At 38.3% G+C, this 23,221-nt stretch overlaps 1 protein-coding gene across 1 annotated transcript; it reads left to right on the forward strand.

The window, feature by feature from the left end:
* The first annotated feature begins 724 nt into the window (after positions 1-724).
* per1a (period circadian clock 1a) lies at positions 725-19,453 on the forward strand. The gene is given in 21 exon segments (XM_058788984.1): positions 725-1,040; positions 2,827-3,310; positions 4,156-4,409; positions 4,495-4,616; positions 4,711-4,912; positions 5,772-5,963; positions 6,517-6,595; positions 6,686-6,792; positions 6,885-7,038; positions 8,007-8,250; positions 8,377-8,485; positions 8,594-8,735; positions 10,400-10,518; positions 10,709-10,879; positions 11,000-11,282; positions 11,284-11,318; positions 11,404-12,350; positions 12,431-12,614; positions 14,564-14,747; positions 15,159-15,309; positions 17,564-19,453. Coding segments are annotated over 20 exon segments (4,173 nt in total). The 5' UTR covers positions 725-1,040; positions 2,827-3,020; the 3' UTR covers positions 17,768-19,453.
* The last annotated feature ends 3,768 nt before the right edge of the window (positions 19,454-23,221 follow it).

The raw sequence follows: 23,221 nt of genomic DNA on the forward strand, positions 1-23,221 counted from the left end.
TAATCCAAAGGGGATGGTGGTTTTACAGAGGGCTTTTTGTCATTTTTTTCCCCGCATGGTATTACAATCTGATGCCACTATTATAAAAGTATGGCACCGCCCTACATTTTTGAAAGGAATGTCAAAGGCTATTAAGTCAGCCTAAACACTGCCCAAATGTGAAATTAATAATTAAAAAATAATATTTTACTTTTCTAAATAATAACATCCTGTCATGTTAGCCTACGGTTGCCGTGTGTTCAAATCACTCAAAGACAAACACACATTTGCCAACAAATGTGTCCAGCTGTGATCTATTACACCGTGTATTTGAGCAGCAAACGAGGGGAGAACAGTCATGAGACCGAGTTTTTCACAGTAAACGCTGGCATGGCCCTCACACGCCCTCATGTGTCAGTCGCAGGTGGACGGATACGCTTTGAACACAAGAACACGAGGAACGGAGCGACTCCCACCGAGTGCGCTGAACATGTAACCACCAAAAAAGACGTGAAGTTACAAACGGTAGCATGCTAAAGATGCACACGCAATTATTCTCAGAATCATAGCCTTGTTTATTTGACTTTTGTTTAAAAATATCGCAGTGTATTAGTCTCATATGGTATAAGTAAAAAGACACTATGCGCCTCTATAGGAGGTAATACGGTTTAGAAAAGGGCAAATTAGGTCTCGATGTTCCCTCACGTCCACACACTTCAGATGGAGCCTTTGCTACAACGTGACTTAGGAGCGCCGAGCAGTCATAGCCCTGCCCACATGTCCAATAGCAGCGCGAGTTTCTCTTTGATGGGCGGGGTTTACGCGTAGTGGGCGGGGTAACGGCAGGTTAGGAGCCAATGAGAGACGGTTTCGGGAGTTGCTGGATACACGTGAAATTTGTTCCCAAAGCAAGAATGATGGTGGTGTCCGTACACGGGTTAGTATCAGAGAAGACCCGAGTTCCAGTACTGAGCTACAGTGTTGCACATGCGTCTATCCGTATGCAAGCTCTGAAAAGCTGGCTAAACTTCACTTTGAAGCAGCTGGAATAGTTTTATAAGGTAAGAAAAGCCGCATTTTGTCCTAATATATGGATCACTGCTATCATAGTCTTGCATCGTATGTGTGAATGACATTTGAATCTGTATTTGTCAAAGAAAATGCTTTAAGATTTAAACATTTAGCTTTTAGTCTATATCGTTGTTATTTCACTACGGATCTCTGGTCAATGGTAAAATATTTTGTGGTAATTTTGAGATGTGCTGGATGACCATTGTATATAACGCCATTTGCATCGTCCTTTGACTGTATCGTATTCCAGTATATTTTTGACAATAACTTGAAATAAGTCTGTTTGAAAGATGTAATGTGAATTTCAAAATACATCTCATTTTCAATGTTTGTATGACGTCAGTAATTCCACAGGTCTACAGATAGAGGGCTCGCGTTCATCTATAACCCTATGCACTGCTATTATAGTCAGATCATAGATAAACGACTGGACTAGCGAGTCCCCAAACTAATTTATGACTTTGTTTTTTTTATATATAAATTTATAGTGTTATTCTAAAAAATGTACTACTTAATGCAAATGCACAGAATTTATTTATTTATTTTTTTCTATTTTCACCTGTTTTTCTTACCCTGACAAGTTTCATTTTTCAGTGCATTTACCACATATGCATTGAAAACTGAAAATTGTCAGGGTAAGAAAAACAGGTGAAAACAGAAGAAAAAAAAAACAATACATCAGGAGGGGAATATTTCAGTTTCATGCTGAAAAGCTGAAAACAGCTCAGTCACATCTTCTTACACATCTAGTGTTACTCATAAAAGCATGTATGAACTTTGCTCCAGAGAAAAAAGTAAATATTAGTGCTGTCAAACGATTAATTGCAATTAATCGAATCCAAAATAAAAGTTTTTGTTTACATAATATATGAGTGTGTACTGTGTATATTTATTATGTATATATATAAATACAAACACATGCATGTATATATTTAAGAAAAATATGCTATATTTATATATTATATAATTATATAAATGTGTATGCATGTAAATATTTTCAATATATATACTGTATGTGTTTGTATTTAAATACATAATAAATAAACAGTACACATGCATATAGTATGTAAACAAAAGCTTTTATTTTGGATGTGATTCATTCGATTAATCATTTGACAGCACTACTGAATATTGTACATATACATGAAGAGTCTATTTGCAAAAACAGATAAATCCATTTTTTAACAATTTTCAAAAATCATGTTTTTTCATTGTGCATTCCAAATTAATCTCAATCAAACTGCAGTTGGGTTATTTTGATTAGGTTAAAAATAACTAAAGAATACAGCTAACTAACAATAAAACACAATAAAAAATATGACAACAATAAAAATCATGATTTTTGAAAATGATAAAAACAGAGTTATCTGTTTTTACAAATAAACTCTTCATATATATATATATATATACACACACACACACACACACACACATATATATATATATATATATATGCGCTGTGTAATATGTCATGTATAGTAAATATTTTAAGGTAAAACTCATTTAAATATTTCAGTGACCCTCCCACTTTAAAATGAGTACATGGCATCAATGACATCATGACATATCATGACATCAAAACAAGTGAATGAAAATACATCAGTGTGGTTCTTTAATGTCATTATAGGCCAGGATTAAAATGCAACGCTATGTGACAGAACTGCTGTAGACTATTCACTATCCTCTGTGTGCACTTTGAAATGTTTCATGTCTCTTCATATCTCCAGGTGTGCAATTGTTGCTTATCCTGTTTTTGTTATTATTATTTCCCATCAGATTGTTTGCAACTTTAAGGCCTTTTAAGCAGATACATCCAGGACAGTCGGACGAAGGAAAGTTTCTCAGCAGTACCTGTGTTTTAGCACAGCAGATTTTCAGGATAACCAAGGAGTTCCCATGCCCTTCTGTGTCAGAAGGTCCCTTACAGATGCACAAAACAGATGTCATATATATAGTTATTCTGCTTCATTATGAGTAATGACAAATTCCAAACACCAGTGACCTGCAGCACTCATACAGGGAAGGGTGAAGGGGAAACCCACAGCAATGCTTCTCCCAGAATGACCGACAGCCAGTCTGTTTGTCCCGGGCTGGACATCTCGACAGTGTCCCAGCCGATGCACTCGGATGACACAGATGCCCACTCCAGCGGGAATGACTCGGCCGAGAGGGAGAGCGAAGGACACATGGGACGAGAAGCATCCACCTGCAGCTCCCACAACAGAAAGGGTTCAACCACAGAGACTACAGAAAGCAAGAGGTATGTGATATTTAAACTGAAATCTGTTTAACATGACTTTTATGTGGTAGGAAGATGGTTAAATTAATATTATAAGATGTTTTTCCAGCGTTTCCAGTATTTATTTATACGTACCATTTGTATGAAAATGTATACACACTGCTTTTCAAACGTTTGAATCAAGCAATTGATACTTTTATTCAACACATTAAATTGATTTCTATTTTAAATAAATGCTATTCTTTTGAGCAGTCCTGGTGAATATGAGGCTTTTAAAAAAAAAAAATCATGCTAACATTAAACTTTTTAACAGTGGGTGTACATACAGTATGTACAGATAAACTAGCTTGAATTACTTGCAGAGTAATTTTGGATACAAATCTTAGCCAGATGTGTGAGTGTAAACCTATGTTATTTGTCTTTGAACCACTTTAGTCAGCAAAGAGATAAAAAAAACAATGTGTATGCCTGAGGAGGTTTGACCTAAAAATAGCTCACACATTCAATTTAACAAACCTATTGTAGGAGTATGGTTTAGCTTGGTACATTTTGTTCCCGGAAAAACTTTTCTTTTGGAATTGGTTAAGGCGTTGGCATGATGATGCTTCACTTGGGGCAGATTCAAATTATATTGTACATGCAGTACTTTGCAAAAACTGGTATTTGGTCAGGTTCATTTTGAGATTATCGGGCTAATAACTTTGCCCGCACCAAAATTATATATATTTTTAGACATTTCAGAAATTTTCTTTGCTGAAATTAAGTTATTTAATTAAAAAATCTGAAATGTTGAAATCCTATATAGTAATATAGTAATTGTATTAGAAATAGTGGCTAATTTCACCCATTAAAATGTCTCACCTCAGCTCAAATGGAAACAGTCCCTCCCCTCCTAGCAGCTCGGTTTCGTATAGTCTTTTGAGTGGCAGCTCGGAGCAGGATCAACCGACGTCCCAAGCATCCAGCAGTGACCAGCCGGCCCGATTGGAGACCCAGAGAGAGCTGCGGAAGGCCCTGCGTGAGCTAAAGGTCCGCGTGCCGCCAGAATGGCGCAGGAAGGGGCGATCAAGCACCCTAGCCTCCTTGCAATATGCACTTAGCTGTGTCAAACAAGTCCGGGGTGAGTAGAAAAACAAAATACAAATTGCATCTCGTTGTACCAGCATGTGAGTGCCAATGACAGGGGGTGTTGTGTCTTTCTGTAGCTAATCAAGAGTACTACCATCAGTGGAGCGTGGAAGAGAGTCATGGGTGTTGTTTGGACCTGTCGTCGTTTACTATCGAAGAGCTAGACAACATTACATCAGAGTACACCCTTCAAAACACGGTATGACTGGACAGGTTACCTAGTCTTACACATCATCAGGTTGTGAGCTTTCAGAAGAATCTAACGCATTAATTCTTTCTCACTTCGATCTTAGGACACGTTCTCTGTGGCAGTGTCGTTCCTCTCTGGTAAAGTGGTGTATATCTCATCCCAGGCGGCCTCTCTGCTGCGCTGTAAACCTGAGAGGCTGCAGGGAGCAGTTTTTTCGGAGCTGCTCGCACCTCAGGACGTCAGCACGTTTTACAGCAGCACCGCCCCCTGTCACCTGCCGCCGTGGTCCTCTTGCGCAGGCACTAGTATGTGGAAGTTTTTTGGCTGTTTGAATAGAGCGACAAAGCAAAGATAAAGAACCTTTTGTAAATCAGTTACAGATGGTTTTATTTGCCATAAAGCTGCCGTGCACATGTTCTTAGGTGTTTATATTGGCACAATTCAAAATATTTTGATGGGAGTGTATTTTTGAGCCATAGTATTTTATGGGCAAAGTACTGAAATTTTATTGGTCCAAAGTTGTATCCCACAAAGATGTATTTTATAGGTGCAGTATGTAATTATATATCATTATCTGAATCAGGATCAGAATGAGCTTTATTGCCAGGTACGTTTTTAGTGACAGAAGCTTCCACAGTGCAACAGAATGAAAGTGACAGGACAAAAACACAGATAATAAAAGAGTAAAAATAGAACAATCAAATAGGGCATAATTATTGGTACCAAATGGTGTTGATAGCAGAAAACCATTCTTCCATTGTTTTGACAAAAAGGTATTCCCCTTACTTAAAATAATCAAAATAAACATTAACTGAGAAAAAGTAAAAAATAAAGTACACCTTGTAAATACTAAAATAACTAAAAATAAAACTGAAATCAGACAAACAAAAAACTAATAACAAATACAAAAACACACAACAAAATTACAAAAAGATTTTAAAATAACAGCTGTTGATAGAAATAGATTGTAGTAGCTCAGAAATTAAATACTGTAACTTTAAGCATAAATCATTTTAAACAGAATGTTCTGATTGGCTGTGATTTTGTTCCTTCACACAACATTTAGCCTTTAGTGACAACTTACTTAATTCTTTTTTTTTCAAGTTGTCCAAATGTATGCTGGGAAAATGAGTATTTATTAAAGCCTCATTTCATTGTGTCCAGCCTCACAGGTGGACTGTGCGGAGGAAAAGTCGATGTTTTGTCGGATCAGCAGAGGTAGGGACAGCGATGGAGAAGTGAAGTATTATCCCTTCCGTCTCATGCCATATCAGCTGACCCTGAGGGACTTCGACACGTCCCAACCTGAGCCCTGCTGCCTCCTCATCGCTGAGAGAGTTCACTCCGGCTACGAGGGTAAAACAAGACAGTGTCAATCTCAAATGCTTTACCATTTGGGGTCAGTAAGATTTAACATTTTATGTGAAAGAAGTTAATGCTTTTCTCAACAAGGACTTGTAAAAACATGTTATATAAATACTGTTTTCACCAAAATATTAAGCATTATCAAATAAATGCAGCTATGGTGAGCATAAGACATTTTACCAAAATATAAAAGAAATCTTACCAACCCCAAACTTCTGATTGGTAGTTTACTTTTTGTTTGTTAGAAATCTGAAGCTGTCTCACTGTTATGAAAGTATAATCTTAACACTTAAATAACAAGCATGTTGACACGAAAATGGTCTGTTTCATCTAATGAGAATAGATTATAATTGTTTTAAACATTCTTAATTTCTCTTTAATTATTGAAAGCAATTTTTGCGTCTCTGTAATTACTTGTCAAATGTGCATGTATTTGAAAAAACACCCTTATGTAAGTGTAGTATTGACGCTTAATTAAGCCTAATTTGCACACTGTTCTTATTTTCTCTTTTTATTCAAATTTTTCCGTATTTTTTCATAACAGCACCTCGCATCCCAGCAGACAAGAGAATATTTACCACCAGTCACACCCCGAACTGTCTGTTCCAAGAAATTGATGAAAGGTTTGCATTTTTTGCCTAGAGCTGTATCGCATTTTACTGTCTATGTCTCTTGTGAACAGTTGAATAAAAATCCTCTGCTCTCATTTGCAGGGCAGTGCCATTATTAGGTTACTTGCCTCAGGACTTGGTTGGGAAGCCGGTGCTTATTTACCTGCATCCAGAAGACAGACTCCTTATGGTGGCCATCCACAAAAAAAGTGAGTGGCTCATTCTGAACACAGGAAAGATTCAATGGTGAATATTTGTGCAGAAGAATTCATTAATGTAGTTTCCATCCTTCCTTCATCAGTTCTCCAGTTTGCAGGGCAGCCATTTGACCATTCGCCCCTGCGCATGCGTGCACGAAGTGGGGAGTACTTGACCCTCGACACCAGCTGGTCATCCTTTATCAACCCCTGGAGCAGGAAGGTGGCTTTCATAGTGGGACGCCACAAAGTTCGAACGTAAGTGGTTGCACTTAAAGCAATCGAACAAGCATTCTAAGCAACTGCATAGTTTTGCATTGGCAGCCACTCTCATGACATACTCGTGAACTAAAACTGACCGAATTTTTTAATCACGGGTTGGATCGTTTTTTGGATCAGCAAGAAAAAACATTTCAATGTAACTCCGCTTGCCATTTATTACTTAAAGCTAAGTGCTTCTTTGATACCACAGCAAAAACTAGTAGCATAAGAAAGTTCAAACATGATTAAAGACAAGTGAACAGCCAGTAAAAATTAAGAACAAATACACAAATTATAAGCATAGATAAATGCAACAGAACAAACTTAAAAGTCGGTAGTATTCAGGTACAGAAATGTAACAATTAAGTGTAAAATAACACTGCATAGTGTTCACTTTATAAATAAAATATAGATTAATCTTTGTCAAAGCTGTATTTTGTGGTTTGATTAGCATTAATGACAGCAGCAGGTATTTATAGGATGCTGTCACTTTAAGACCTGATACACGGATCCAACATAATGATACAAATCCAACTTCTTTCTCAGCTGTTTTCATTCACTTAAGACATAACTGACTGCGTTTACCAGAATTATCATCAAGATGGGTATTTTGTCATAATTTTATGTGTATGTGTTTGTTCTAACATAAGGAGATGCGAAACAGTTCGGTGTTCGTGCGTTGTCTGAAATGCGCCTCACTTCGTGTGTGTGCGCATACAAGACAGTGCGAGAGAACCGAATCTCTTTCGCCTCTTCTTGCACTGGAATGGTTTAAAATTGCTTGAGTGCGTAAACACATACAAGTGATAAACTTTCACTCTATTATGTTTAAATTGTACAATTAATCCATGTATCACATGCGTGCTGAACCATATGGATAATGCATCAACTACAATCCATTCAACCCATAAAGTGGTCCCACAAAACTTACCATCAAAACGTCTACCATCCCTTCCTTTCTGTAGGAGTCCACTGAATGAGGATGTGTTCACTGCCCTGGAGGGCGGGGATGTGAGAACCATGTCCCCAGATGTGCCACAGCTGAATGAGCTAATCCACAGGGTCCTGGTGCAGCCTGTTCATGCCAGCAGCTCACAGGGGTACGGTAGCCTGGGCAGCAGTGGCTCGAACGAGCACCAGCATAGTGCCACTTCCTCCTCTGAGAGCAACGGACATGCTTCCGAGGACCAGATCAAGTCCAGAAAACCAGTGAGAGAGTTTATCTTTTTTAAATCCAGATGTACACATAACAGTATTTAACGTTACATAATAAAATAAACATCAACATACACTAACGTGCAATATGTCAACCTGTCTTTCCTAATTTATTTCTAGATGACGTTTGAGCAGATTTGTCAAGACATGCACATGGTAAAGGCCAACGGACAGCAGGTCTTCATCGATTCCCGAAACCGGCCGCCAGCTCTCAAACAGAGTAGCTTAGGTAAACATCGTTGATTTGTCAATAAAAATTACCTGACTTTATCTATTTAGCCTGGGGTCACATGCATGTTATCACATTTTAAGTGACATGATTTCTGTCATATTTTAGAAGCGCTGGCAAAAGCAGCAGACACAGCAGAGGCGTCTGCTAGAGAAGGTCTGGCAAGTTTAGCGCTGTCCAGTCCACCCAGGAAGGAGCTGCCCATTGTCTACTCATACCAGCAGATCAACTGTCTGGACAGCATCATACGGTGAGTCTCTTCATTTGTGTTTCCGACTGTGCCAGTTAAAAGTATTTTTGTTTGCTTTTATTTTTATTTCTCCCATTCTATCTTATTTTAAGAGAGAAAAGATGGATAATGATTGAATAATAATTAATAGCAGAGGTCTTCAACCCTGCACCTGGGGGACCCACTGTGCTGCAAAGTTTATTTCTAACCTGCTGTTTATTTCAGTACACCTGTATGTGTTTTCTTAAGCAATCTTTAGGAGCTTGATTAGCTGCTTCAGGTGTGTTTAATTAGGGTTGTAGCTAAACTCTGCAGGACAGTAGCCACATTTCCACTGTGGGGCCAAAAGCGAGCATGCTAGTGCATGACAGGGCCAGTTTCATTTTCATTTTCACTTCCGGGGCTTAATCATTCCTCGTCGGTACTTCCTTGGGGCCAGTGGCCAAGGATTTCTAGCCATATATGATTCGTTTAGGCTATGTATTTGGCTTCTTATTTGTTTTGTCTCTGCTGTGTCTTTTGTTGATATCAGACTTCTGCATATGTAATAAATGTCATATCCTTTTAAAAACATATAACTGTGGCTTTCAGTCTGTGAGCTCCCTCTGTTGCTTTGACTGAAAGGATAACAGTAGTGAGACAGGACAGTGCCCAAATATCCTCACATTATATAGTTCTGTGGAAAATTAATGTAAATTCTCCTTCTTTCTAAATAAGTTGATGCAAAGATATGAGGGTTTATCAGTGTTTTTCTATTGTGATATATGTGCATGCTTTTGGACTTAAATGGACTAAGTTGTTTTGTGCATTTCTATAATTAAAAATAAATGGAGCAGCTGCAACTAAACAAAGTATGCGTGTTCTCGTTTTATGTAAAATAATTATACATATTAGCTGGATTTCTTCTGACACAAATTAATAAATTACTGTCGTTGTAACATTTTTTTATTATAAAGGGCGTTTACGTTCAGTAGTCAGCGCGCAAATACTGAACGTAAACAATGCTGATTACGTTGATTACGTTCTAGGGTACTCTTCAAAATGGCGGAATACGGTAACTCAGGGAGAAGAATTGTTGAATAAGTTATGTTATTATTGTTTTCTTTGCGCACAAAAAGTATTCTCGTAGCTTCATAAAATAACAGTTGAACCCCTGATGTCACATGGACTATTTTACCGATGTCCTTGCTACGTTTCTGTGCGTTGATCGTGGTAATATCCTTGCTGTCAGATTCCATCAAAAATATCTTAATTTGTGTTCTGAAAATGAACAAAGGTCTTACGGGTTTGGAACGACATGAGGGTGAGTAATTAATGACAGAATTTGCATTTTTGGGTGAACTATCCCTTCTAGTCTTTATGCAAGGGGTGAAATGTCCGCTTCAGTCAAGTTCATTTAGCAATAGTTTTCATAAATTTTTCCCTCTCTGGTGAAATGGTGATGTTGTGTGACGTTTTCTTCAGAGAGGTGTGTTAAGGGTGGGATTTTACAGTAGCGCTGGCCCGACAGTGGAAATGCAGCATGATTTTGGCCTCGCACCTCATTGCCCTGGCACACACTGGCCCGACAGTGGAAAAGCGGCTAGTGGGTCCCCAGGAACCGGGTTGAAGACCTCTGATTTATAGGTTGTATCTAAGGTACGTGTATTGGATATGTGGTCTCATTGTTTCACTATGTTTTTCAGATATCTGGAGAGCTTTAATGTCCCTGGCACAGTGAAGAGGAAGTGTGGCTCATCTTCCTGTACAACATCTTCTACCTCTGATGATGATAAACAAAGGGAAGGAGCTGTAGCAACTGAAGGTCAGTAAAGGATTGCTAACAGATAATGGGATATTCACCCAACACATCTTATAAATATTCAGAAAGTCAGAGACAAAGAAGCAGACTCATACAACCAAGCACTATTTGTTTTCTTTCAGTACCAGCTAAAAACTGTATGTTCTGTATTTAAATGTATAGAATTAAAGTTCACTCTTCCATTTACACATAGCAGAGACTCTTGTGGTGACCGAGGGTTCAAAGGTTGTCCCTGCAGCACCAGCGCACCCCCTAACCCCTCTGGCTCTGCACTGTAAGGCTGAAAGTGTTGTCTCGGCCACCTCCCAGTGTAGTTTTAGCAGCACCATTGTTCACGTTGGTGACAAGAAGCCACCTGAATCAGGTCTGAACACTTTTTCCAGGCTAATCTTGTCATTGACCTGTATACGTGGTTTGTCATATATTAAATGACAGACTTTGCAATCTCAAAGCAAACAATCTACTCTGTTTAATCTACATCCAGACATTATTATGATGGAGGAGGCGCCAACCACCCCAATACCTTCCACATCAGCCCCACCCACCTCGATCGCTTTTCCCATGCCCGTGAATCCCCAGCAGGCCATGTCCCCCACTGCTGCTGTTCCTGAAAAAGAAAAGGAGAAGGAGAGAAGAAGTGGAGGTAATGCAGGGAAGGGCCTCACGAAGGCGGTGTTATCTGCACACACCCAGCAAGAAGAACAAGCCTTCCTCAACCGTTTCAGAGACATCAGCCATCTGCGGAGGGTTCAACCCAGTGGGCCACCACAAGCGCAGACACACGTCTACACCTGGGACAATAGGTAACAGCTTTGTATAGTTGTTTATAGGCCGAATTTGTCTGACTTCTTTTACCTTCACCTTTAATATTTGGCTTGTACCATCTAGGCGTGAACAGCTCCCAGAACTATCCTTCTGTGGGCAACAGCAGCAGTCGTCGGCATGGTAGAGGTGGGAAAAGACGAAAACACCAAGTAGATGGCAACACACCAGACAATCCCTCCCCCTCTGTACCTAGTCCTTATAAAGGATCCAATCCTGCAGCAGTAAGACCCAACCTCCCCGCAGTCCAGCAATCTTCCACTTCTTGGCCACCATCTGCGGCATCCCAGACTAGCGGTACTCCCATGATGACCTCCTTTCCCCCAGGCTACATGCCTATGTTCCCCATTTCATCACCTTTCTCAATGCCCCAGATGGGAATAGATCCTTCCTTGCAAGCGGGAGTCCCTAGATTCCCCATGCAAGGCTTTCCTCCAGTGATGCCACCAGTCATGACCTTCATGTTGCCCAACTATATGTTTCCACAACTCAGTAATCCAGGACCACAGTTGAACCCAGCCAACTCGCAGCTCGGTGGGCAACTGCTTGCCCAAATGAACCCCTTGGGTCAGTTCCCTTCCTCTGCTGTTGGTTTACCATCATTCAATCCTACAATGGGACAGTTCAATCCATTGGGCTCCCAAATGAATCCTGCCATGCCTACAATGATTCCACAGCAAATCTACAACCCAAATCCCCTGTACACTTTCCCCAACTTTCCATCAATGCCAGCAGGAAACACCTATACTGCACCACAAGGACAGTCTCGCTCCAGCACACCCCAGTCCATCGGGCAACAGGCTGGCGAGAGAGAAGGGGCCGGATCTCCCCTGTTTCAATCACGATGCTCCTCCCCACTCAATCTTTTACAACTTGAGGAATTGCAAAGCAACAGAACAGACACTATGCAACAGACTCCACCCCCAGTGGGTGGAGGAACGCAAGGGGGCGGGACTGTGGTGCAGAATTCCAGCAATCGCAGCAACACCAAAGATGGCCAACTCGATGACAGTGTAAGTATTAAGAATCTTTTAAAACTCATTTGTTTTCCATTATCTTGCTGCTTTGCTAACTTTGAGTTAACTTCCTTTAGCCTGAAGTCAATGAGTCCAACCAGGATGCCATGTCGACCTCCAGTGACATGCTGGACTTACTGCTGCAAGAGGACTCCCGCTCGGGCACTGGCTCTGCTGCCTCAGGCTCTGGATCATCAGGGTCAGGGTCAGGGTCATACGGATCTGGTTCGAATGGGTGTAGCACATCTGGAAGTGGCACTAGTGAGTAATTTACTCATGTATGCTTTATTCTTAAAGTTATTCTTAAAGTGCTGAATAGGGTTGGGTACCGAACTCAGTACTTTTAAGGGTACAGACCGAATTGCACTACCGAGTACCGATTCACATTAAATCAATCGGTGCCAAATTTCAGTACCTGGGAACACATCTGGGTGTGTATGTTACAGAGAGAGAGAGAGAGAGAAACAATGCGACGTGATGTCACCCCTGCAACACACAGGGCAAACCGAAATGTTCTTAAGTGTGGTTACATTTCTAGGGCCATATGGTTTCCACTTGCCTCTGTATGTATGAATGGCAGAGACGCGGTTTTGTTTGCTACACAAATACGGAAGCACGCGTCACGCGTGACGATTTTCGGCCTCTGCGTCTCACTATATGATGACATGAACACATGAACTTAATTGCCATACCTGCTGTGAGGGTCACTTCATGAGAATTTTATCATTTCATTTGCGTAAACTAGCATCATATCATACTGTATACACAAAGAATCTTCACAGCAACCTGTCAAAATAAAAGCATGGTTTAACATGTAACAGAAATATATTACTCTTGTACAGTATAATGTATGTCTTGATATATTCAATTTTCTGCCAAATTTAAATAAAACAATTAAATGATAAAAATAAATATTACAACCAGATTAACCACTTAATTGTAGAAAAAAGCAATAATTATTATTAAAACTTTTTTTTTTAAAGGAATATTTACACATTTTTCTTCCATGTTTTAATTTTAACAATAAAGCTTTGTTTTAGGGGTGTAACGGTTCGCAAAATTCACAGTTTGGTTCGATACGACACAGTGGTGTCACGGTTTGGTACGTTTTTGATACAAGGGCGGGGTAATTGGTTACGTCACACTGTTGGAAATTTCTATTTTAAACCATGAAGGCGAGCCAATGGATATCACACAAGCAACGTGCAAACTTTTATGCCGGTGAACGTCTTAATCTCAGTCAATTCACTTGTGCAGAAAGTGAAAGGAAATGACAGACCTTTTGGCATCTGACGCCGCATATTCTTTCAGAGACAACGAGAGACGAATCCACTTCAACATATGCTGATAATGGTATATAGCTAACTGTTTTAATTTATTCCCTTAATATTTCTCTTGTGGCCCATACATAGTGGAAAAAAATGAGAAGAAACATATTTCGTGTTAAACAGGTTGTTTTTGAAAGTCGGTGCTTGAAATAAAAGCTTTTTATTTCATTGATTTTTATTGATGACTGCAGTGTTAATATTTTAATTATAGGCCTATAATTCATTGTATAATAGACCTGTTTTAAAAGACCTTTTTAAAAACATTTTAATCGAGTAAATAGCCTAATCTTTTGTTATCCTCGCAGCGCGTCAGTAATGTGGTAATTATTGTGGGGCAAATTAATTGTAATCTTAATTTAATAATAAAAGTAACTTTATAATAGTAATAGGCCTAATAAAATAAGAATGTAACAGGCCTACATTAATTGGGAATTCCAAATCCTCTTAATATTGCCAATATGTTTTTGACTACCTCTGGCTATCGTCGATACAAGATCATCGTCTTTCAATGCAACCCAGCAAGAGGAGGTTATCGCGGGGACTTTCACAGCGTGTGCCCTGTGTGCCTGTCTGCTATGCCACTGGTGCAACTGGTGCAACTGGCGCAACACGTTGCCTGTTACGTCATTTGGGCTGTCTTGTTGAACGCAATGGCACTGAGAAAATTATATTTCACACACTTCAAGCTCCTTTATACCAAGTACCAAAAAAAGGTACCGTAGGTTACCGGCACCAAATTTTAGGTACCGATACCGGTAGCATACCGGTTAAAATGTGAACGGTACCCAACCCTAGTGTTGAAACATAAATGTAGAAATTCAGAAGAATTGTACACATTGCTTTTTTCCATGCATTTTTTTTTCTTTGGATTTTTTATCTCAGGGAGCAGCAATACTAGCAAGTACTTTGGAAGCATCGACTCGTCAGAGAATGATCACAATCATAAACCAGGATCTAAAGATCTGGAAGGGGAACAGTTTATAAAGTTTGTCCTCCAGGACCCCATCTGGCTCCTCATGGCAAACACGGATGACAAAGTCATGATGACATACCAGATTCCCATCAAGTAAGGCCATTTTACCTGATTGCTTAGTAGCTAATCTCATACTAGCCTAACCTAAATGAATATCGGCTTTGTTTTGAATACAAATCCTGGAAATCTAGCTAAGCAAAGTTCTAAGAGATTAATTTCAACTCTGTTCTGACACATCTTGTCTGTTATGTACAAATAGCAAAAACCAGGTCCAAAGACCTTTATTAGTTGGTATTGGTGTATTTAATTGAGATCAAACTAATTCTGAGTTCAAGTCTTTAATTATGAGTTGGGATATCATAATTACAATGTGATTTTGGTGGGAATTCAACCAATTCGCTGGGCAGTTTCATATACCTAATTCAAGTAGACAAACCCCCAGAGTGTGTAGCGCAAACTCCGCCAGAAGATTACATTCATTTATATTTGTGATTGTGTGTACAGAGACAGAGAATCAGTACTGAAAGAAGACAGAGATGCCCTCAAAGCTATTCAGAAGCATCAACCTCACTTCACTGAAGAGCAGAAGAAAGAGTTAACTCAGGTCCACCCTTGGTTTCAAACCGGCTGCCTACCAAAGGCCATCAATGTTACAGTAAGTACCTCTTAACTAAAAAAGACACAAAGGCACTTTTAGAATTAGGTACCAACATTTCACTTCTTTCTAGTTCTGCGCAGATTCTGTTACAGTTCTCACAGCATGTGTCTTTTAAAAAAAAATTAATTACCCAGAATGCCTTGCAAAAAACGATCAACTCTAAATATGTAGCGTACTGAACAATATTAAAGTGCCCCTATTATGGGTTATGAAAGGTTCATATTTTGGTTTTGGGAGTCCCCAACAACAGGTTGACATGCATGCAAGGTCAAAAAACACTTTCATTGTCATATAATATGCATTTATTTTTACCTTATTTGCTCAACGACTCCCAAACGATTTGTTCAACGATTAATTTTTCCAAACCCCTCCTTTGCGTGATGCTAATCTGTGTTAATTGGTCCGATTGGTCTCATTTTCATTTCATCTTGCCTGTAATGCCTGATAAATCAGCGTTTGTGAGCGCAGTGCTGCTTTGTGTACAGCGTTACCGGGGAAACCGCTCCAAAATTGGCACCTAGTGGCAAAGAATAAATTTGTATTTTCATTTAGACCAACGTGAAAAGACCAACTAGTGGGAGGGCAATATGCTAATGTTTCACATTGACTTCAACATGAAACGGCTTGGGATTCGTTTTAAAAACGACTCGTTTCAGTGATTCAGAGACGACTCTTTTCGACTTTTCCGATTTTGCGTAGTTTGCTTGCTGTTTAATAATCATTTGAAACGGGCAGCTCCAGTAGTAAGATTAAAGGATTTATGTTGAACTCTGTCACGGGAATTATGTATAAACCGTAGTTAAACAATTTAATAGTCAATTTACAATTAATTTGTACCTGTGTTGTTTTACGCTGTGTTACGCCGTGAACGAGCATTTTTAAAATGAATGAAATGATGATTCAGCTGCGGACGCCATCTTCTGGCAAGATGCGGCAACTCATTCGACACACGACTCTCACAGTTAGTGGTGCAACGGATCACAAAACTCACGGTTCGGATAATACTACGGATTTTGAGTCACGGATCGGATCATTTTTCGGATCAGCAAAATTTTTTTAAAAAGTTTGCTTTTCATTTATTACTATAAGCTTACTTAAAGTACTTCTATACCCCAGCAGAAACCACTAGCTTAACTACTAAAGTCAGTAATACAACAAGAACAATTGCACAAATTCTAAGCATAGATGTACAGCCAACATAAAATTATAAGCTATAATACAGTAATGCTTACTGCATAAGTTAAATACTGATTGATCTTTGTTAAAGCTGTGATGTTGTTTGATTAGCAGAAAAGACAGAAGTAGGTATTTCTAGGCTACTGTCTCTTTAAGACTAAATGTACGGACCTAAATACTGACACACATGCGTTTTTTTTCTTAGTCAGCTGTATACATTAACTTAAGACATGGACATAACCTACTGCGTTTACCAGAATACTTGCCAAATTTTCATATAACTTTGTGTGTATGTATCCATCCATTGTCTGAAATGTGGTTTCTGAATCGCGCCGCTCTCTCTCTCTCTCTCTCTCTCTCTCTCTCTCTCTCTCTCTGCGCGCTTCGGGTGTGTGTGGCAGCGCAAAACGGCGTGCGAGTCCCGATTCTATTTCTCCTTCATCTGAATGGTCTGAAATTGCTTGAATGTGTAAATTGGTAAACACGTGCAAATGATAACTTTCAGTCAATACTGGTTAAATTTAACTGTTAATCCGTGAATCACATGCGTGCCGCACCGTGGGGACTGGTCCGTACGGATCACGGATCATCTACGATCCGTTGCACCCCTACTCACAGTGCATTATGGGGATTCTCTAGCCGTTGAGTGTACATCGGTTGTACACTCATTTTTTTTGTGGTGGATTGTGGGATTGAATGAGTGCACTCGAGAACGTCCACTATGGTTTCGGACACCACAAAAATGGCCGTCCCCTCAAATAGTGCCCTATTTGAGGGTATAGGGGGCGATTTGGGATACAGCTAATAACTTTATACACGGTGCACTTTCAGATTTAAAACTTTGCAGGATATTTTCATTCACTTAGAGCTGTGTTACGTACTGCATGAAAGGTAATTTTCAAAAAATACATAATAGGGGCACTTTAATAAAAAGTTCAACTGAGTTCAAAAGACTATTTCACTCAATATTTTTATGCAGTTAAGAGTGTTGTTAGCTTAGCAACATGCTAACAAGCAGTAGTGCTATTTTATGTATCTTAACGTGCAAATTATAAGTTATTTCTTTTCTTCACAGTCTTGCACAGGATGTGAATCTCCCCCAGATCCCTCGATTCTTACTCCATTCGATTTGGACTTCCATGACGTGGATCTCAGCATGGTTTTGAGAGAAGAGGCAAAACAACAAGATCAATTTATCACTGCTGAAACAGCCTTTCCCTTGAGCCCACCTTCGTCTGATAATGAACTGAGAGCCAATCAGACCAGCACAAGGACATAGAAGTGGGCCATGGAGGAAATGGAAGTGACATCATGAGTGAAGGTGAAGCAGGACTGTTCCTGCCTGTTCCTGTGTTCCTGCCTCATAGACTTTTGGGACCAAGTTGAAAGGATGGAATGTTTCTAATCAGTGGCTCATTTTTACATAATTCTTTGAAATTATGAATAATTTGTAGCTTCATAACCAGGCCTCTGATTAATAAAATGGAAGAAGGGAATAAAAAACTTTCCTTTCATTTTCGTAGCTTAAAGGAGCACCTTTTGAATGCCAATCTATTGCACATGGTGGATGTTGTTGTAGATGTTCTGCTTCCAGGTTATTCATGAATCTGCATGGCATCTATCTTTCTATACCATTTACTGTTTCATAATTATTCATCATGACGCCGTGTGACCGTTCCCTATTACAGCTTTATAGAATTATTAACAGCTGGACAAGGAATTTACTGTTTAACTTCACATAAGTTTGAAGTTAGATGTGGTCTGACACTGTTTTTTTACTGACACCCTTTCCAATATGGGTTTCCATGTCTGTGTCAGTTTTCGAAACCATTCCACACGGTTCCCGGAGATTGTGGATGGGAAAAATAGGTTCCAATCTGACCCTAAAAGCTTGCTGGTCTGTAACCAGAAACCCTGTGATGGGGAATTGTTGACGTCTTTGACAATCTCACTGAGCAGTTTCATAACATTGGTTTTCAGTCCGTTGATTTTCATTTTGTTTCTCCTTGCCAAGACCTGGGTCTGCCACCAGAACGCAAAGTATTTTGGTTGAAAAGAAGTATGATAGGCCAGAAACATTTTCTGGACAAATTGACAAAACATTGCAAGTTGTTGTCCGATTGTACATATTTGTTTATTTTTGAGTTACTGTAATTGTAACTAACCTCGAGTTACCTTCAAATGTCCATTTTATATGTTGTGGTTTTGAATTGCTGCCTTAAGACATTCAAAATGCAATTAAGTGCTTGTGCTAAAAGCATTTGTGTTGACGTTGCACTAAAGCGGAGTATGTTTCAATCCATGGTGTCCGCATCACAAACCCCATTCTTTACAAGTAGTGTTAAAACATTTATTTATTTGTTTATATCCAAATAACGGGATATGGCTTTAAAAAAGGAATGTATAATATGTATTTTGATGTGTGCAGTTTTGAATCGCTGCGCACATTTTATGGAGCTTTTGATACTATGTCCATAAAATGGAAATAATTGGCTGTCAGAGAATTTTACTCTGTTGCTCATTTGCCCTTATTTTCAAGAGCGATACAATTATATCTTAAAGCCATCCAGATGAGCTTGACGTTCATTTTGTTTCACTGTATTGTCCATTGAAGCACAAGGATACTATTTTTAGCATCTAGTGTCTTTTTTAGTTCCACAACAAATGCAGGACTGCATTATTTACAAACCTAATGTAGGGTTTAAAAATCAAAGACGAGAACTTCCCTTTTCCTGTTGCCCTCAGATTTATTTGCGAGGGTTTTTCAAAAGCTTTTCTGTGAAAGCAGACAGGCCCAATCAGTTTACATGCAGTACTGTTCTGTTTAAAGCTTCTGTTGAATGTGCAGGAATTGTAAATTGATTTTGTACATTTGCAAGAGTGAGTCTTTTTTTACTTAAACATGCTTGTAAAATGTATTTAATTTTGTTTGCTTTGAACCTAAATAAATATGTTTTTAATAATCTGTCTTTTTTCTTAATTAAATTGACTGAATTGATCTTCATAGCCACTAGAGGGTGTAGTAACATATTTGGCAACATCCACAATTGTCTTCACATTTCTTGGATTATATTCACCCAAAACAAATATTTCCAAGACTTGACTCCTCTTTCATTTTCCAAAGGCAACCTGTTTCCACAACCCAAGTTGTTGATACGAATGTGCATATTTGTGTCTATGCGAGGCGACGTAAGGAGAAAGAGGGAGCATTCCACTTTCCCTGCCGACTTTCCTAAACTTAAACCTGTAGTTTCCCTCAGCTCAAGAATGCAGTTCGTTTCCATTTTTCAAACTGTCCAGACTAGAGTAACAAACCCGTCAGGCTTCTGTAAACTCTTCTAGTTAATCTCTGAATATTTGCATAGGTCTTTGAAAAATCTGAGCTCTAGAAAAGACAAGTGAGAAGCTGATTGTTGTTGGCGTTGTGTGATAAGAGGGTTTCTTCTTCCAACCATAATGAGACAGGAGATGACTATAGCGATATGTTTCATCCCAACAAGCGGTTTGTGTAGTGAGTGATGGCAGTTTTGCATTGCAGTTTTGTTTCATTCATATCGTCAGCCTTTTAAACTCTTTGCAAATTTAGATTTTTAATTGATTTTACGGACTTTTTAATAACTTATGAATAAAGTATCATAGGTTAATAATTCCTTTAAAAAATGGTTCACCCATTAAATGTAGTTTTTTTTTTTTTTTTTGTCCCTCATCCTTGTGCCATTCCAAGCTTTCTTCCACTGAGCCTAAAAGGAGATATTTTGAAGAACAGTCATGATGTTCTGTTCAATACAGTGAAAGTGAATGGTGACCAGGAGCTGTCAAGCTCTAAAAAGTACCTTAAAATGTCATTTTTGACATCATTAACACTAAACACATTAGTTCCTGAACTGAACAGTTAGTTTAGGACACAAGTTTGACATTTCTGAAGAGCTAATGAAATTTGAAAGCTGTGGCAAAATTTTCAGTGAATAATGGCAAAATTCTGTGTGTTTTTCAGACAAAGCAATCATACACTATAAATGATCCAAATTTTGATGATAAAAACCTGTTTGGGTAACATTAACAGGACATTTGCAAAATACATATACAGTAAAATACTGTTACATTTACAGTTTTTTTTTTAAATGAAAAAAGTAGTCATCTAATTTACAGAGAGTAACATTAAACTGACATTCCCAGAATTCCCAGTGTGACATTTAAAGGGATAGGCCTACTCCACCCCAAAATGAACATTTTGTCATTAATCACTGTAAAAGCTTCGTTCGTCCTCGGAACACAATTTAAGATATTTTGGATGAAAACTGGGAGGTTTGTGACTGTCCCATTGACTGCCAAGTAAATTACACGGTCAGGGCACAGAAAAGTATAAAAAACATCGCCAAAGTAGTCCATCTGCCATCAGTGGTTCAATCTGATGGACGCAAAGTGCGTACGCTATTCTCTGTCATCAGTAACGCATGGATACGTTGTTTCCATTCAAATCAAAGCATAAACTCACTCAAGTCAAAGCGCACTTTGCGTCAATCGGATGCTCTCCAAAATGGCGCTGACACAGAGAGACAGAGAGGAGACGAATTGTTGAATAAATGTCGTTATTTTTATTTTCTTTGCGTACAAAAAGTATTATCGTCGTTTCATATAATTCAGATTGAACCACTGATGGCAGATGGACTATTTTGGCAATGTTCTTTATACTTTTCTGGGTCAGCCATCGGGCAGTTTTTGTTCGTTAGTTTTCTCAGTGTTCCGCACCTAATACTTCAGTAGGTTAATTTTGGTCCTACAATATATAGGACCATATTAGTGCTGTCAAACGATTAATCGCGATTAATCTAATCCAAAATAAAAGTTTTTATTTACATAATATATTTATAGGCTATGTATGTGTACTGTGTATATTTATTATGTATATATAAATACACACACATACAGTAGCTATATATTTTGGAAATATTTACGTCTATATTTATATTAATGTAATTTATGTTATAAATAAATATATTTAATATATAAAAATATTTTTTTTCTGAAATATATACATGCATGTGAGTGTAGTTATATATACATAACAAATATACACAGTACACATACATATTACGTAAACAAAAACATTTATTTTGGATGCGATTAATCGTTTGACAGCACATTCATACTGAATATATATATATATATATATATATATATGTGTGTGTGTAGTAACATTTTAGGTTTTACAATACATTTTTATTGTATAAAAAGGAGTAGCATGAATATTATTCATAATATCTCCTTTTGTATTTTACAGAAGACATACAGGTTTGAAATTACATTAATGGTGGAAAATGATGACAGACTTTTAATTCTTTAACAAGCCTTGTTGTAGCCTTGTTTAATATGTCAGACCATATTAACTCACTGCCAAATTTAATCATGAAATATCTGAATTGCAACCCACCCCCCTTTAAAAAAGGACAAAACTTGTATCCCTGTAAATTCCAGTATTTTTTCCACTTCAAGACCTCCATGGATAAATGATATATCCCCCACAAAGTCTTAGTTGATTCCTCATCGGGTCTCTAATTCTGTCTTGTCTTTTTGCCAAGAATACGTTTTGATGGATTGTTTTTGCAGTAATACTCAAACTCTTGACCTTCCTCCAGGTCTTCAAGCCGTTGTTGGCTCAACACCACTCCTCTCCTCCCCCTTCACTCGTCAGCCAGACTTACGCTCCTTTCACCCCCCAGCAATGTCCCACGTCACCACATTCTTGTGCTGTTGTCTGTCATCACAACTGCAATCACATCCCAGAGAGCACAACCAGATGCCAAACACAACACACAGTTAACAGCATCTACAGTGGATTCACATGATACAGTCTGAATGTGTTTTCATTATTATTGCGTGTTTGGCTTTGTACTTTGCTAACAATACTTAGCTTTAGATCTTTTTCATCATTCCTTAAACTGTGGTGTCCTCATGCTGTCCTCCTGCTGATCTGCTGTGATGTTTTATGAGATTTAGATTTCTTCTGAAGGTTTTATGTGGACGTTTCCCTGTACAGGCCCCTGTAATGTCGATCGAAAGTCCAGAGATACAACAGAACACCATAAAGGGTCAATTCTTCAAACATCGTGACTCATTCCCTTTACTCTGATCAGAAACAGATAGATAGCATGTATATGTTCTCAAGACTGAGGTTGCTTATAACCAGAAGTGCCTTTTAAGCTTAAAGGAATGTTCTGGGTTCAACACAAGTCAAGCTCTATGGACAGCATCTGACATGTTGTTGATGTACTGCAGGAAATGATTCAGCTCATCTTTCATGACTCAAAAAACATGAAATCAGTGTTTTTATTGTTAAATAAAATGAAAACAATTACAAGTGGTTTCAATTCATTAAAATAATCTGAAATAAAATAAAATAAAATATTAGATTAAAAAAAAACTTTCACTAAAAATCTATTTACTTAACATTTAACAAACTTTAACAACTATTAGAAATGCTGACTTGTCCACTAAAATAAGTTGAAGTACTAAAATTACTAAAACTGAAATAAAAATAATAGAAATATAAAATAAACCAAAAAAAAAAAATTACAAAAGCTACTTAAACTGAATATATGTGTGTGTATATATATATACAGTATATGAATGAAAGTCACAATTATAAGTTGCAATTGTGAGATAGAGACATTTACCTTCTTTTTTTTTTCTTTTCTTTTTTTTTTTTTTTTACTTGGCAACAGAAACAGACTTC

Source organism: Onychostoma macrolepis, chromosome 10, assembly GCF_012432095.1.
Source record: "Onychostoma macrolepis isolate SWU-2019 chromosome 10, ASM1243209v1, whole genome shotgun sequence".
NCBI classification, from domain to species: Eukaryota; Metazoa; Chordata; class Actinopteri; order Cypriniformes; family Cyprinidae; genus Onychostoma; species Onychostoma macrolepis.